The sequence below is a fragment of the Quercus lobata genome, chromosome 3, assembly GCF_001633185.2.
Source record: "Quercus lobata isolate SW786 chromosome 3, ValleyOak3.0 Primary Assembly, whole genome shotgun sequence".
In the NCBI taxonomy this organism is placed as follows: domain Eukaryota; kingdom Viridiplantae; phylum Streptophyta; class Magnoliopsida; order Fagales; family Fagaceae; genus Quercus; species Quercus lobata.
The window spans coordinates 59,645,362-59,661,511 of NC_044906.1; the positions used below are offsets into that span (position 1 = coordinate 59,645,362).

General features: G+C 34.2%; 2 protein-coding genes across 3 annotated transcripts; both read left to right on the forward strand.

The window, feature by feature from the left end:
* Window positions 1-1,713: 1,713 nt before the first annotated feature.
* On the forward strand, window positions 1,714-7,489 carry LOC115982551 (polygalacturonase At1g48100). Of its 2 annotated transcripts, XM_031105178.1 has the most exons (8): window positions 1,714-2,093; window positions 2,139-2,337; window positions 3,246-3,377; window positions 4,432-4,659; window positions 4,754-4,798; window positions 4,883-5,090; window positions 5,833-6,023; window positions 6,866-7,489. In XM_031105178.1, exons 1-8 carry the CDS (start codon window positions 1,744-1,746, stop codon window positions 7,256-7,258), a joined length of 1,746 nt encoding a protein of 581 aa, XP_030961038.1. In that variant the 5' UTR covers window positions 1,714-1,743; the 3' UTR covers window positions 7,259-7,489. The 2 variants fall into 2 exon arrangements, with proteins under 2 accessions (XP_030961038.1, XP_030961037.1); XM_031105177.1 differs by having other exon boundaries at window positions 1,714-2,337.
* Window positions 7,490-10,503: 3,014 nt separating this feature from the next.
* Window positions 10,504-14,175, forward strand: LOC115981175 (1,4-dihydroxy-2-naphthoyl-CoA synthase, peroxisomal). Its single transcript, XM_031103345.1, is given in 10 exon segments — window positions 10,504-10,602; window positions 10,604-10,674; window positions 10,676-10,757; window positions 10,822-10,944; window positions 12,194-12,295; window positions 12,515-12,553; window positions 12,764-12,892; window positions 13,624-13,761; window positions 13,897-13,990; window positions 14,126-14,175. Coding segments are annotated over 10 exon segments (927 nt in total).
* The last annotated feature ends 1,975 nt before the right edge of the window (window positions 14,176-16,150 follow it).

Consider the following 16,150-nt stretch of genomic DNA (forward strand, 5'->3'; position numbering starts at 1 on the left):
ATCACAATATTTCTTGTTTGTCCTTTTTAATCGTTATCTCTTCATCAGAGTGGTACTCTGCAAACAGGTATATTAAACATGTGATCTGAAAACATAAAAGGCTATTTCTTAAAAAAAAAAGTTCTTGAATTAAATTATTATTGATTGGACATATATACCATACCCCTTGTATCTTATTTTCGGTTACTATTATTGAATGAATAATACATCATACAGCAAAACTATGGGCGCATGAAGGTTTCCTTCAAGTACCATAGGCAGTTTCGAGCTGTATACTATTTTTCCCTTTTATGTATTGGAAAAAAATTTTTACAGCATATTCATGACGTTTTCCAACAAAACTTAAGTACCGAGTTGTTATTTACTGTTTGGATGTTTTAAATTAAAATTAATAATAATTTATCATTTATAATTTGTTGTAAAAGTATAATGAAAAATGTTATATTCACGACAAAACTTAAGTAACAAGTTGTTATTAATTGTTTGAGTTTTTTAAATTAAAACATATAACAACTTATCATTTATGATTTGTTATAAAAATGTAGTAAAAATATTGTAAACAGTATCACTTTTCAGGAAAAAAAAAAATCAAAATTTAGATAGCCACATATTTTCTCGGAGGCAGTTTCTTTCAGTTACTTTCTTTTTTCTTTTTTTACATTCTTTCTCTTTCTCTCTCTTCCATCATTGGGAAATAGGAATTTTTTTGCTTGAACAGAAGGGAATAGGGGAGGAGAAACAAAAACTTCACATTTGTGATAACAAAGCAGCCTCAAGTTTTTTTCTTAGCCATATGGGTGCGGGGTTAAGAAGACAAAGTACAAAAAGTCTTAGCCCGTGAAGGGTGCATGTGACCGTGTAGAGCTGTTATAATCAGTGCCGGCCCTTGACACCTCATTACATTAGACCCACTCACGTGCCGCTTTTTGGCTTTTACATCCAATGCTAAATTATTATATAAGTAACATTAAAATATGTATATCATATGAGTAATGCCAAAGAAAATTTGGGAAACATAAAACTTAGGGGCAAAAGAAACTTCATCGATGTATGGTTTAGAAGAAATTGTGTGCACTTCACTCATTTACATAATTTCTTAAATAGAAATATAGAACCAAAAAAAAAAAAAGTTGAATATGCTAATTAATAAGCATTTGCTAATCCACAATTGGTGAGCCACACTATTTTCATAATGGAATGACAGGTTTTTTCCTTCAAATTTTAGTTTATTATGATGAACTTTCTTCTTAATCAAGATTGTTGTGTCAAGCTTTGAGCTGGAAAGAAAATGAAAACTCTCATACCACGATAGGTACATTTGGCTTTCATTGTTATGAATTATGATAACAAAGTCTATATGTGTCAATAAACTGGCATTCCATCCAATCCTTAGTATTTGTGTGAGAGTGAGACCGCAAGTTCATGATCCTGCTAGTACTGCTATCTAGTATGTGTGTGAGTTACTTTATCATTAGAAAAAACAAAAATATAAAACACAAAGCTTGGCATATACTGATAATTGATTAACGACGTGTTGGGTCAAACAAAATGGATGAATCACATGCCAATCACATATCGACATGTGGCTAAATGGGACCCTGTTGTTGAGCTAAAACAAATTCCAACCAAAATTCACATAAAAGATAACAAGATAATTAATAAACGAGAAAAGAAAAAAAAAATGAAGGAATTAAAGAATGAAACGTAAATGCCTATACCAATATCAAAACTTTATCTCTGCTTATGTCTGCACAATACTGTTCAGCTTTGGAGTTCTCTTCCTATTTAAACACAACCATCACTCATTTTGGCTATCTGAAGAATCTCTCTCTCCCTCTCTGTCTCTCTCTCTCTCACACACACACACAAACACACACATTTGTGCTAAACATGATGAGAGGTTTGAGCTTAAGAAGCCTCACATTCATGCTTTTCATTGCTTTTATACTTTGTTCATCAAATTTTGAAACTTGCAATGCCAGAAGAGGCAAGCATTGGAGGCATAGCAGAGGTATTTCGGCTTCTTTGTTTAAGAAGAAAGGAAAGAGTCAAGGAAGTAGTAATAACCACCATAGTGGAGGATCAAAACCAAAATCTCCTGCTCACAAAGCTTCACCGCTTCCAACTCCTAAACCAAAATCTCCTCCTCACAAAGCTTCACCGCTTCCAACTCCTAAACCAAAATCTCCTCCTCACTCTCCTAAACCAAAAGCTCCGCCGCTTCCAACTCCTAAACCAAAAGAAGAGTTCCCATCAAACCCGCCTGCGGGTCATTCTACCACCTTTAACGTGCTAGATTTTGGTGCCAAAGGTGATGGAAGCACAGATGACACGAAGGTGATTCCCAATTCTCATCAAATGCTAAAGAAAATATGTCTAATGTTGCTTTGTAATATATATGGTTTACATGCAAATATTCGCAAAATTTTTTTTTTTAAAATAATTACAAAATTTTCAATTTTGCAAGAAAATTCAGGGGAATGACAGAATTACCATTGAACAAAAAAATATAGAAAATGGGCAATTCATTGTAGCTTTTTCATCTAAGGTGCAATGCAAGTTGCTTTGGTGATTTTAAGGATCATTTGGGGCACAATAGCAAATTGAATTTTCATATGAGTTTGTAAAACCAAATAGGGAAGATATTTTCTCACTCGTTAGTGTACCTTCCATACATATAATGTCCATAATTTCACACATATCGTCTATATTTAACACATAAAATAGCAAGTGTGTATGAAATGCACACTAATTAGTATGTAGTAATCAATGTCCAAACAAATAAGGGTAATATAGATAAACTATAATTTCACATGCACTATCTATATTTTCAAAGTATATTGATATTTAACACATAAAATAATTAGTATATATGGAAGGTGCACTAACAAGTACGTAGTAATAGATGTTCAAACAAATAAGAGCGGTATAGATAAGTGTGTTGTCCCCATTCTCGATGGAAAAAATGTATAGGTCCCAATAGTTAAACAATAAACCAAAAGAATTAAAGATACAAAAAGATAAAAGACACAAGAACAAACCAAAGCATGTTGATGTGGGGCCCACAAAGGGAAAAAAAAAATTGATTCCCGTTATGACAGTTGGGTTGGGTCACGAACTCACGAATCCAACAACTATTGTATACTGTTTTGCACACACGAACACCAACCGAATTATTTAGAAAATCAGTTATTGTTAATACTGTCATACAACTAACACAAAAAAAATGTTATGGTGCATCGCAGGCATTCCAAGCTGCATGGGCAGCTGCGTGTAAAATAGAGGCATCAATGATAGTCGTTCCAGCAGAATATGAATTCCTCGTGGGACCCATCTCATTCTCTGGTCCGTACTGTCAAGCAAACATAGTGTTTCAGGTAAATAGCAACACAATATAAAATTTCTCTACCATAGAGGAGTAATTTTATTGGGTTAACATTCTGAATTCAAATACTTGTTGGGTATGAGCATGAAGGATCTCTTATCCCATTTCTAAGGCCTCTCATGCATTGAAAGGAATGTCTATGGTCTCCTATCTCTTGTCTCCTAGATAGTATTTTAAGTATCTGAATATATGCATCATTCTTTTCACATTTTATGAGACTAGATAATATTTTAAGTATCGAATATATGCATTATTCTTTTCACAATTTATGAGTCTCACACAACTATAAGATTCACATGCAGCAAAATGAAAGATGCATATATTCAATATATAAGATAATTATTACATGCCTACATCCCCTCAAGTATTGATATCTCCATTACTAAACTGGCATAAGGAAGTGTTTAGGGTCCCCCCCCCCCCCCCCCCCCCCCAGTTTTCCATTTGTACCCCTCAAGGTCCCCCTTCCCCTCTAGGCCACTCCAGCGTACAAATGTCAAAATCTATAATAGTACATCTTCTAACTTCATGTAGAACAAGAGACAATTTTTAATGCGGTGAGGTTTGTGCCCTGTTTGTGTCCAAAACTGAACATGATGTGGACTTACAATGGGTAACACAAACCCTTTCCACTGGCAGTTTGTGCTAAAAATTTATAAGGTACAATGGTAGATACTTGTGTAAATCCTATATACACACTACACAGGATGACAGGACAAAGAGCAAGGATGAAACTGAAATCTTATCTTTATGTCTTGTCAAAACAATATCCACCAGTAAAATTCAGAAAGAGTTTCATCCTTGTAAAATTCTGAATGATTATTTTTATCTTGCATGAAAATAGTCAATTGCATAGACAAAAATTTATAATCCGGCCAACTAACTACTATAACAATGCTTTCACCTTTCACCTGTGATCATCCCAAGTAGTAGCTGTGATTGATAATTGATCTTGTCTTCCATAACCATTACCATTACCATCCAGTAATGCATAAACAACGACTGACAATTGAAATTAAAGACTGAAGAGAGTATATTTTTCTCAGCTAGATGGGACGATCATTGCTCCAACAAACTCCAATGCTTGGGGCAAAGGTCTCTTACAATGGCTTGAGTTCACAAAGCTGAGAGGAATTACAATTCAGGGAAATGGTATCATTGATGGAAGAGGCTCAGTCTGGTGGCAAGACGCCCCGTTTGATGATCCTATAGATGATGAAATAAAACTTCTTGTCCCATTAAACAGCAGTGTTGAAGAGAATCCACCAATGCCGGTAACAATCTCCCTCACTTTGTATATTTCCCTGCAATTATTGTCTCAATTATCAGAAGCTAATCATTTATGCATCTCATACAACTGTGTGGTAGGTAAGCAGCAACCTTGGGAGGATAATGCCAAGCATCAAGCCAACTGTGAGAACCATTTCAAAACTTCTAAATTCCAAGCATATTCCATGACCATACAATCCTTTAACATGATGCATTTTTATTGCACAGGCACTGAGGTTTTATGGGAGTTTTAATGTGACGGTCACAGGCATAACAATTCAAAGTAGTCCACAGTGCCACCTCAAGTTTGACTACTGCACGGGAGTGCTGGTCCATGATATAAGCGTCTCATCTCCCGGTGACAGTCCCAACACGGATGGAATCCACCTACAGGGCTCAAAAGACGTTCTAATTTACAGCTGCAATCTCGCTTGCGGTAATTAATTGCTTCTACATGAATAATTAAGTTATTCAATAATTGTTTAGTCAATGTTGTAGACCACATGCTGAGGTAGGGTGAAGATTATGACCTGCAGAGTCAAATATTTGAGGATAAATAATTTGATGCCAATATAGAAATTACAGACAAAAAAAATATGGTAAGTGACATCCGTGAGATAGGATCATGAGCAAACATGGCACAATCTTATCTTGTCATAGCCTTATTGCTAAGGGCAACAATCTCTGACCACTTATAGCTTAGGACATGGCTCCTCTCACATTTCAAGCATTGCAGCCACCTATTATACGACACATGTCATGCCCTGAACCATTACTGGACCATCCAGTATAGGATTAGGTCTTGAACCCTACAGATAAAAGAAAAATTTTTTGTTGTATTTTTCTCAACTTTTCTTGTCTTTTATCAGCAAGTAGAACTTCTGGCTTCCATTCCTTCTTCCCTTTGTTTATTTATAGTTAAAAACAGGGCCAACCTAGAAAACATAGAATGGACCTAAAAAGGTCATTACATCCAGTATAAGCTAAATTTAGCTCTTCATAGCAAATCCTTTGAGCATGAAATGACAGCATCCATATAAAATTAAAAGCCCAAATATTATACATGGCACTGAATGTAAAATAAAATGTGATGTCAGATATGACAAGGATAATGAACATAACTAAGTCATGTATATAAGCTGACTTTAACTTATAAAATGCCTGAATGACATGTGCAGGAGATGACTGTGTTTCTATACAAACTGGATGCTCAAATGTATACATACACAATGTCAACTGTGGGCCAGGGCATGGAATCAGCATTGGAAGTCTAGGAAAGGATAACACCAAAGCCTGCGTCTCAAACATTACTGTCCGAGATGTCATTATGCACAACACAATGAACGGTGTCAGGATCAAGACATGGCAGGTATGGATACCATCTGTCATTCTATATGATTGGAAAACTCAAGTTAGAAGTAACAAATCAAGACTCTGCTTAAAGAGGCAGATCCAACTTTTATAAAATCAAAAAACATTGAAAGCTGAGCACTTCATCTTTTGTTGGCTGCTAAAATGGCTCAGCCAATATATTCCCTTTTTATGAAAATTTAAGTTAGCATGAAGGTTTTGAGTTTCAACCATTTTTATTGACTACAAGTGAATTTTAGAACTTTCACGTTTCTTAACTTTGACCCAGTTCAACATATAGTTTCCAAGAATTTGACCACTATGAAAACTTCGATATTCTTTTTTTTTTTTTTTCATAAGTAATAAGCTTTATTGAAAATCAAATATACTTTATGTTCACGAATATGAACACAAAGGATCAAAAAGTACAGCAATCTCAAAAGAAAAATCTAAGAGAAACTTGAAACTCTAAAATAGAAGAATACTGTGTGAAAACCCAAACCCAGGACCAATTAAAAAGAGTATGGGCAAACAAAGTTTTCAATTGATCCAATGAGCTCTCCATATCTTCAAAAGTGCATCTATTCCGCTCCTTCCAAACAAGCCAGCACCATAATCCAAATATCTGAACCATGCTTACCAAACAAATCAAAACATGGGACCTTTCAAGAACACAATGATATTCACCATAATTTAAAATGATTCCAATCAAAATATGGGGACCTTTCAAGAACACCATCTGAATGATGAACACACATTGTTCCTAATGCCAAATATAATCTCTAAGTTGTTACTTGTTACACATGCTAGACATAAGCCACCTTTATCTCTGACTCATGATTTCAAATGTTAAATTTGCAGGGAGGATCAGGCTCTGTGCAGGGGGTACTGTTCTCAAACATTCAAGTTTCTGAAGTTGAATTCCCAATTGTGATTGACCAATACTATTGTGACAAAAGCAAATGCAGCAACCAAACATCAGCCGTAGCTCTATCAGGAATCAATTATGAAAGGATAAGAGGGACATACACAGTTAAGCCCGTACACTTTGCTTGTAGCGACAGTCTACCATGTGTGGATGTATCACTAACTGCCATACAGCTAAAACCGATGCAAGAGAAATACCACATGTATGATCCCTTCTGCTGGCAGACTTTTGGAGAGTTGAGGACTCCCACCATGCCGCCAATTGGTTGTTTACAGATAGGCAAGCCATCAAGCAACCGGATTCAATCCGATCATGATCTCTGTTGAGCTCAAAAAGATTTATTATTTCACGGTGTAGTTACTTGTGTGGTCGGCATGAGTTCCAGACCCCTTTCGCACCATTAGCTATTTAGGTAAATCATGTATACCATGACAGTGCTAGTTTACACGAATTCTTCTCTAGCATGGTTATATAGATTCAGATTGTGAGAGAGTACACAGACATTGCTTTTAGCTGGAGTCCCATAATAGTGTATAAGTCAAGCTTCTTTGTTATAATAGATTTCCAAAGTATGAGATAGTATACAAATTTCTCTATTCAAATTTGCGATAAAAGAATATCCTCTATACATATCCAGATTCAAGTATATCACCATCAAAATAGAGCAAACAAAGCTACATGCATTTGTGAAACAATACCCATGGTTAAGTAACATGTAATATCACAACAACTTTCATGAATCAATGGGAAACAGTGAATTTAATCATGAACTCAAGACCATCTATTATGATACTACCACAATAAACTGCACTTATCCCAAAAGCGCAAGCAGATTGGAAATGATGAATTTAATCGCTTAATTGTTAATAGGGTGGTCCCTATGGATGAAAAGATGAGAGAGAGCCGCTTATGAGAGTTTGGTAACGTGCAAAGGAGAGAGATTAACGTACCAATGAGGAACGGTAAGTTGATTCAAGCCAAGGGAACAAAAAAGGAGAGAAATACCCAAAATAACATTAGTAGTAGTAGTAGTAAAAAAGAACGTGCGAATTATGGTGATTATGATCTCAAATAGAAGAGAATGGCAGTAAAAATACATGTGCCTCATCAAGAATAGTCGGTTAAGGATCTATAACCGATCCCAAAAAGTACATTATACACACAAGATAGTTGAGAAAATGTAAGTTGATTTAAGTCAAGGGAACAAAAAAAGTACAGAAATACCTAAAATAACATTAGTAGTAGTAAAAAAGAACGTGCCAATTAAGGTGATTATGATCTCAAATAGAATAGAATGGCAGAAAAAAATACATAAGATTGATCTTGTATAGTCAGTTAAGGATCCATAACCGTGTCCAAAAAATACGTTATACACACACGCACAATAATATTTGAAATTATGACATCCTTTACCATGAAGCCAAAAAACCAATTAGTTTTTAGTGGCTGTGCATTTCGACACCAGTTCACGACAAGAGACTTTAGTTAACTTTGAGTTAACTGTAACCTATGACAAATTACATAATAATAAACAAACAAGATCAAACATAAGAACCAAAACGAAATGAGCGAATTCATTATCATAATTTAATTAATTAATGAAAAAAAAATTAAAAATCGAATTCATACATGCATATATCAAAGCTTCTCTTTAGAATTTAAATAGATGGTATTAAAAGTAAAAGAATTCGGAGTAATTGAAATTGAGAAGTACCGAATAGCTGGGTTGAGAACAAGGTGATGTGACATTTTTCCACCGTTTTTTTGACTTCTTCGCTACTCTTAGAGTCAGAATTCAGAAGCCAGTGAGCTCGAACTCGAATAATATTTGATCTGCAATTGGCTTCACTTAGATGCGGCACCGTTTGAGGGCTTTGAGAATTGAGCCTTCAATTCATGGGCGGTGAAATCACGCCTCCACCGACGACTTGTAGTACAGATGTCAATTTCTGGTTGTACGATTTTGGCCTGCGTTGTTTTCATTTTATTATCTCTTTATATATTTCAAATTTTCCATTTTGACGCTGCATGTACTGTTTAGGGGCTTTATAGCAGATTTGTTTATAATATGTTTTGAGTTTTTAAACAATATTACATGAATTTTAATACATTTTTTTATTTATACATATTTTTAAAAAATTTGAAAATTATTGTTTAAACACACATACCAAATGCGCCTAATTGTTTTTGTCTTGGTTGTTTTTAAAGGTTTTTTTTTTTTTTTTTTTTTTTGCATATTCAAGTTAGCTTAGTTGGTAAAATTTTTAATAATTTTAAATAAAATGGTTATATAAAATAGATAAAAGTGGTTTTTTTTTTCCAGTAATTACACCTAATTTTCATCTCATGTAACAATGTCTCAAGTATAAAATGTATTTTGTCAAGGAAAACAATTTGTTTTCGATGTGATGTTTTTGTTGTAAAAAATATTTTTAGCATTTGGCATGTATGAAAAATCACAAGTTTAAATAAAAAATTTGGTTCTCTCTCATAATTACAAACACTTAAAACCTTAAAAAATGACACTTTGAATTGTTTTTGTGTTCCTTGTAAAATTTAGAGGCATACCATGAGCCCATGATCATTTTGGAAGTTTTAGGATATATTTTCATCATTTTGATAGTTTAGGGTGTTTCCTTTCTTTTTTTCTCTTTTTTTTTTTTTTTTTTTTTTTTTTTTTTTTTTTTTTTTTTTTTTTCTTGTGATTTTAGAGGTATTTTAAACATATTATATTAGAGGTTTTTAGGGGAATTCTATCATTTAAAAAAATTTAAGGGTATTTTCATCCTTTTATAGGTTTTAAATGTATTTTTGTCATTTTAAAAGTTTCACGATTAATTTGGTCATTTTAAGAGTGGGTTTGGATTGCACTAAAATTTCATTTCAGCGCGTTTGCGTCTCTATCAGTGGGTCCTGTGCACTGTTCACAAGACCCACAAGTTGTCTAATTTAGCAAAATTTTTATTAAAACTGGGTTATACGACACTATTCACACGTTTAAAAATTATTTTGTTACAGTATTTTTAGTTTTCAACAATAAAGGGTATCTAAATAAACCCTAAATGTTTTAAGAATATTTAAAGGTTTTAAGTGTATTTTAGTTATTTTAGAAATTTTAGGAGTATTTTTCTCACAATAAAAGTTTCTAAGATGTTTTAGACAATTAAGAGGTTTTCAATAGTATTTTTGTCATTTTCATGGTTTTAATGGTATGACGGTCATTTTAAAGATTTTCGGTACATTTCTATCAATTTTAGATTTTTTTATTTTTTTTGTTAAAAGTGACTAAAATGTCTTACGTCTTCTAAATGCATGAAACACTTTTTTATTTTTTAGAATCTGATTGGTTTCACCAAGTTTAATGAATATTTGAACTTTTTTTTGTTCTTTAGATAAAATTGATGAAAGCTGATGCCATTTCCAACAATGCACCTTATCTTATTCGATGATGTCTGTCATTAGAAATCTAAACCAGCATCTTCTCTGCAACAAGAGCCATCAAGCTCAACCCCAACAGTAACTCTCATTTTCAATAAGTAAAAAACCAGAGCAATTAATTCTATCTCCTTCAATGGCACACACTGCAGAGAAGCACTTGAACACAGCGAGAAGAAGAATGGCTTGTGTGACCAACCATTTCATTCCGCTCGATCATTTGCCTCCAATTACTTGGTTCAAATATTGAATTATGTAACACCTCCATGAACGACAGCTACCATAGGATCCATGGTGAAGTTCCCACTTGCTTGTGATGATGAGTCCGGCAATGAGTTTCACTTCACTGACATTATCTACGAGAAAGCCATTGGCGAAGGGTTAGCAAAGGTCAAGCATTTGTTATGGAACTGAATTCTTAAATATGTAACTGTCTCACAGTGGTTTGTAGCAGATAACTAGTAATAGGACAGAGAGACGAAATGCATTCCGGCCACTGACAATTAAGGAGCTTAGTCGTGCATTTGATGATGCGAGGAATGATAGTTCAGTGGGAGTTATCATTCTTACTGGGAAGGTATCTTAATCTAACTTACTTTGCACATCAAAGTATTTTTTACGTGCTAGTCTAGATTGCAACATCTACATACAAAACTTAATTATAGACTTTATAGTTCCTTATGTTCACATTTTAGGTTCGCAGTTAAATTCAACCAAAAGTATGCATTGGTCAATGAATCACATTGTTAAATTTAATTGTTTTTGTGAGAAGATAACACATTTTGTGTTGTTTGGGTCAATGTAATCACATTGTTGAATCCAATTGGGAAACTAAGGTACAACACTTAAAAGAAATTGTACCTATGTTTTGCGGCCATTCGTCTATATATGCTTGTCTCACCTGATTGTTTAGTATCTGTCAATTCTAGTGTCTGTTTGTTAGTGAGTTCCATTATTGTTTAATTCTATTTAGTGGTTATATAAAAACATAAAATTCTTTTACAGTTTTACTTCAATTTCTAGCCCTTGTGACATGGGTATGTATAGTGCCTATCATTTTGGAACACAATGACCATCGTGATCTCATGCATTGCTAAAGGATGCTGTGTTGGCCCTTCATGTAATGCTTTTGGAGTATAGAAAAAGAGAGAGATGAGTTTGTTAAGTTGTTTATTTTGATCAAACTCAATAGTAGCACCCACTGGTTGTCTTTAGTCAGTACTATTATTTTCGGCTTTGTACAGCTTTACTATGAAATTATTGAGTACTATTATTGTCATACTACTTCAGAACCATGCACCTTGCTCATGTCTACCTTCTTGTCGTCTCTAGTGAATGCAAAGTAGTCTCAAATACAAGTCCTTGTGATTGTGTACCGACCCTACTTGCATATTTATTTTGTATTAGCTATGTTTTGTGTGGGATGATAGTTGTCATACCACAAAATCTGATAGTGACCAAGTCTCTTCTTGTTCTGCAAAATTAATTCAATTTTTAAGCTAACATGATACAACCTTGATTGTTTTTTCCTCATTAGTCTGTGTGTTGAGGAAGGGGGGCTGTTCTTCAAGATGAAATGAATGAAGATATGTCTGCAAGTTTTGGGCATGAGAAAGACTACTCACCTGCATGCCCAATTTGAAAACTATTGACGTATTTGTGTTTCCTATCTATCAAGGAAAACAAATGGTCCTTTTGCCTTCTAAGAAGGATTGAAAATATGAATATGTTGGATGTTGGTGCCACTAATGTATAAATTATATTGATATTCTGTATGTCCATGGAACCTGTATTGATTTGCTGTTGTTAATGATTTAATGCTGTAGGAAACCAAGGCATTTTATAGTGGTGGTGACCAGGTGTTGAGAACCAAGGATGGTTATGATGACTATGAAAATTTTGGTCGTCTTAATGTTTTAGATTTACAGGTATATGGTTTATCCTAACACAATTTATCCTCTTGACTCTATTTAGTGCTTGCATAAGTCCCTTGAGGCCTTGATCCCCCAACCAAAACCTGGTTGAGCATGAATCTTCATGATTAACCCTAAATATTGCTTCCAATTGTAACCCTTGAGCCTTGATTAAAAAATAAAAATCAAATGCTTCATGGCCAGTCTTCTAATTTTTGGTTTAATCATTACAAGGTACAGATTCGTCGTCTTCCAAAGCCAGTGATAGCAATGGTATACTCTGCTTCATTCCACTTTGCATCTAGTCTTAATGCTGTCAATCTCATGGACTCCTGATGTAACTGAGCTGTGTACTTTATGATATATATATATTAGTGCACTTCAGTGTTACTTAGTATGAGGTTGACAGTTCCTTACCATCAGACTTGCTACCTATCAATTACTTTGTTCACAGTTCACACCTATCCTAAATAGTAAAATCAGGTGGCAGGTTATGCTGTTAGAGGAGGACATGTGTAACACATGGTCTGTGATTTAACCATTGGAGCAATTAATGCTATTTTTGGTCAAACTGGTCCTAAGGTAGTTTTTTTTTTTTTTTTTGGGGGGGGGGTAAAAGAGGGATCTCATTCAAAAGCTAAAAAGAAGACATTGAAATCGAGCTAATGCTTTGATCATACAGGGTACCAGCAGCATCCAGACTAGGCAAAAAGGAAATATCAGGAGGTTCCATAAGAACAACAAAATCTTGTGTCAAAAGAGCTCCCGTCGAGAGAGAGCATCAGCACATCTATTGGTTTCACAATAATAGTGCTGAATTCTGAACATAGGGATTTGCCGAAAATCTGAATTGTTGATTGGTGTGCTACAACTATTCAGTCATGGTTCACAAGAGATATCTTATTTGGCACCACTCAGTTGTTTAATTTTTAACAATTTTTAAAGGACGGAATACTAGGACTTCAAAACTCACAAGGTTTTTTTTTTTTTACAACACCAAATGTCACTTAATGTTAGTAAATAACTATTGTTAGCACCGTAAGCCCTTGATGCAATGGTCACTCCACAAGTATAAGTGCTTGTGGGGTGTAGGAAGTAAGGGCCAGGAATCAAGTTTTATAAAGGGAGCTTCACATGTATATACACTTAAATTAAGTTAGAATAGAATTTCTATCTTGTATTAAAAAAAAACAACAACAACAACAACTGTTGTTCTAATGCTTTGCTCCTTATGTTGTCATTGGTTTACTTATAATTTTGCTCATGTGGCAGGTTTTTAATTAAGTGAGTTATTTTTATATTTTAAATTTTTATAAATTTGCAAACCAAATTTTGTTAAACAGAATGGCCCTAAAAGAACACGTGAGATGCGGTTTTTGGCAAGGTTCTACACAGCTTCCGAAGTATATAAAATGGGACTTATAAACATTGTTGTACTGGTGAGTTCATTTCCAGTATAAGAAAACCTGAAAATTGTTGAGGTACAGCATCCGTAAGATGCCCTTTCTCATGAACTATGAGTCCATGAACACGGATATCCTCATGGATTTTGTTTTATAATACATCTGGGATGCGGAGCTTACACAAAGAAAATCATATAGTCATTTTATGATTAGATTAAATGGTGTCAAGGGAGTCTAAGAAACAGCCCAACTGCAATTCGGGTGCTCAAAGCAGCTCTTAATGCAGTTGATGATGGCCATGCTGGCTCCAGGAACCTTGAATATTTGTTCATCAAGTCAGTGTAATTGCCTGCTAACTTTTATAGCCACATTGGCTATAATTGCTTCCATTTTTCTCATTGTTGTTTTCCTTGTATACTTTTCAACTAATGTGTTCTCATTATGCAGGAAATTGGTAGAAATGTTGCACTCCTATTTCCTCGACAACCTTAGGTATTATTGTATTGTGGCCATTTTTGTGGAGTTCTTTGGTTGTTACATGGTAGAAATTAATATTATAACTTGTACCAATATATTTTCTATTTCGACCATTATTGATTTTGCTTGTGTTATTCCTTCTTAAAGAGGCAAATTAAGACATAGCCATTAATTTATTATAATTATTTTTGAAACTAATATTTGTAGTTAAAAATTCCTTTTCATAATCTAATTCATACATTGAAACACATAAGTTAAGGAATAATTTAGTTAATGGTCATGCATCGGGTATTATGGTTTTTCTCTTTTATTTCTTTATAGAATCAAATAAATTCGAATTAACTTTTGAACATTCGGTTTTATCTCAAATTTCAGTAAAATAGAAAAATTTATCTCAAATTTCAGTAAAATAGAAAAATTTATTATCATGGCTAGGTATATAGACCAAACAAGAGAACACAACAATTAGAGATTTTAGCTTTGAATTTTGAATCTCTTTTCATGGAAGAGTTATAAATCTTTTTCCATTAAAAGGTAGAGCTCAAGAATCTTGTTATATAGCCCATGGTTTTAATGGATATTCTATAAATAGATTTTGATTTTTTTAATTAACGCAGACTCTTCTCGTGCTGTAAAAACAGAAAATCACATAGAACTCAAAGAGAGCTTTGAGAGAGAAAAGAAAAGTTGCATTTACTAATCAAGAAACGGTTAGAAAACTTGCATTTACTAATCAAGAAACTATTACTGAATTAGTTACAAGATAATTAGCTTACAACTGCCTATATACATGAAAAACAGAGACTAAAACTTGGCGCTAAAATTCAATAACTAACTCTCAAAACTATCCACCAATGATACAATGACACCTGGAAGAATAAGTAACCAACTCTCCACTAATTCAAACGGTGCGTTTAACCCTTTCCTTTCTTTTGCTTCTTTGCCGTTTTACACTTAAACTCTTTGTTACTGTTGTTGTTCTGATTCTACATTGTTTGTCGTTGAACTACCATTTCAGCTTCAACACTTCCCCTCAAGTCCAGTGTCTTAGACTCTGTGACTTTAACTGAACTAGCTTCCTTCAAGAATTTTGGTTGGAAAATATCTTTCAATCCCAACTTTCCTGACAACCTTGTAAACGATGTCATACCTAAAGCCTTAGTAAATATATCAGCTACTTAAGAATTGGTTGCTACATGAAAAGTCTTTATTTTCCCTTCCAAAATTTTGTCCCTGACCAAATGACAATCAACTTCTATGTGTTTGGTTCGTTCATGGAAAACTGGGTTTGCAACTATGCACAATGCTACTTGATTATCACAAAACAGCATTGCAGGGGCTTGTGATGTTCAATCTTTAGATTTTTAAGTAGTTGCATTACCCAAGTAATTGCACAAGCTACACTAGCCATTGCCTTGTACTCAGCTTCTGCAGAGGACCTAGACACCACTCCTTGCTTCTTTGATCTCCAGGATATCAAAGAATCCCCAAAATACACTGCATATTTTGTGAGAGACCTATGAGTATCAGGACATCCAACCCAATCTACATCACAAAAGGACTTAATATGCAACTTTGTATTGCTAGGGAAGAAAATCCATTTTCCTAGTGAACCTTTGATGAATTGAAGAACCCTGTGTGCTGCTAGCAAATGAGGTTCTCTAGGCTATGACACAAATTGACTCAATCTGTGCACAGCATATGTTATATCAGGCCTTGTCAAAGTTAAGTATAACAATCTTCCTATAAGTCTTCTATACATCCCTGGTTCTGCAAGAAGTTTCCCTTCATACTTAGACAACCTTAAGTTTTGTTCCATAGGAAATTTCACAGGTATGCAGCCCATAAAACCTGTATCTTTGAATATCTCCAAGGCATATTTCCTTTGGTTTAAACTAATGCCTGCACCAGTCCTTGCAACCTCTAAGCCCACGAAATACCTTAATGAACAAAGGTCCTTTAAACCAAATTTATCATTAAGCAACTTCTC

What these genes read in the sequence shown, in the direction of transcription:
- LOC115982551 (XM_031105177.1), top strand. Translation starts at nt 1,744, where the DNA reads ATGTCTGCACAATACTGTTCAGCTTTGGAGTTCTCTTCCTATTTAAAC. An exon ending in AAGCAAACATAGTGTTTCAG is followed by an intron (nt 3,378 to 4,431) that starts GTAAATAGCAAC and finishes TATTTTTCTCAG; the next exon opens with CTAGATGGGACGATCATTGC. An exon ending in TCAGGATCAAGACATGGCAG is followed by an intron (nt 6,024 to 6,865) that starts GTATGGATACCA and finishes TTAAATTTGCAG; the next exon opens with GGAGGATCAGGCTCTGTGCA.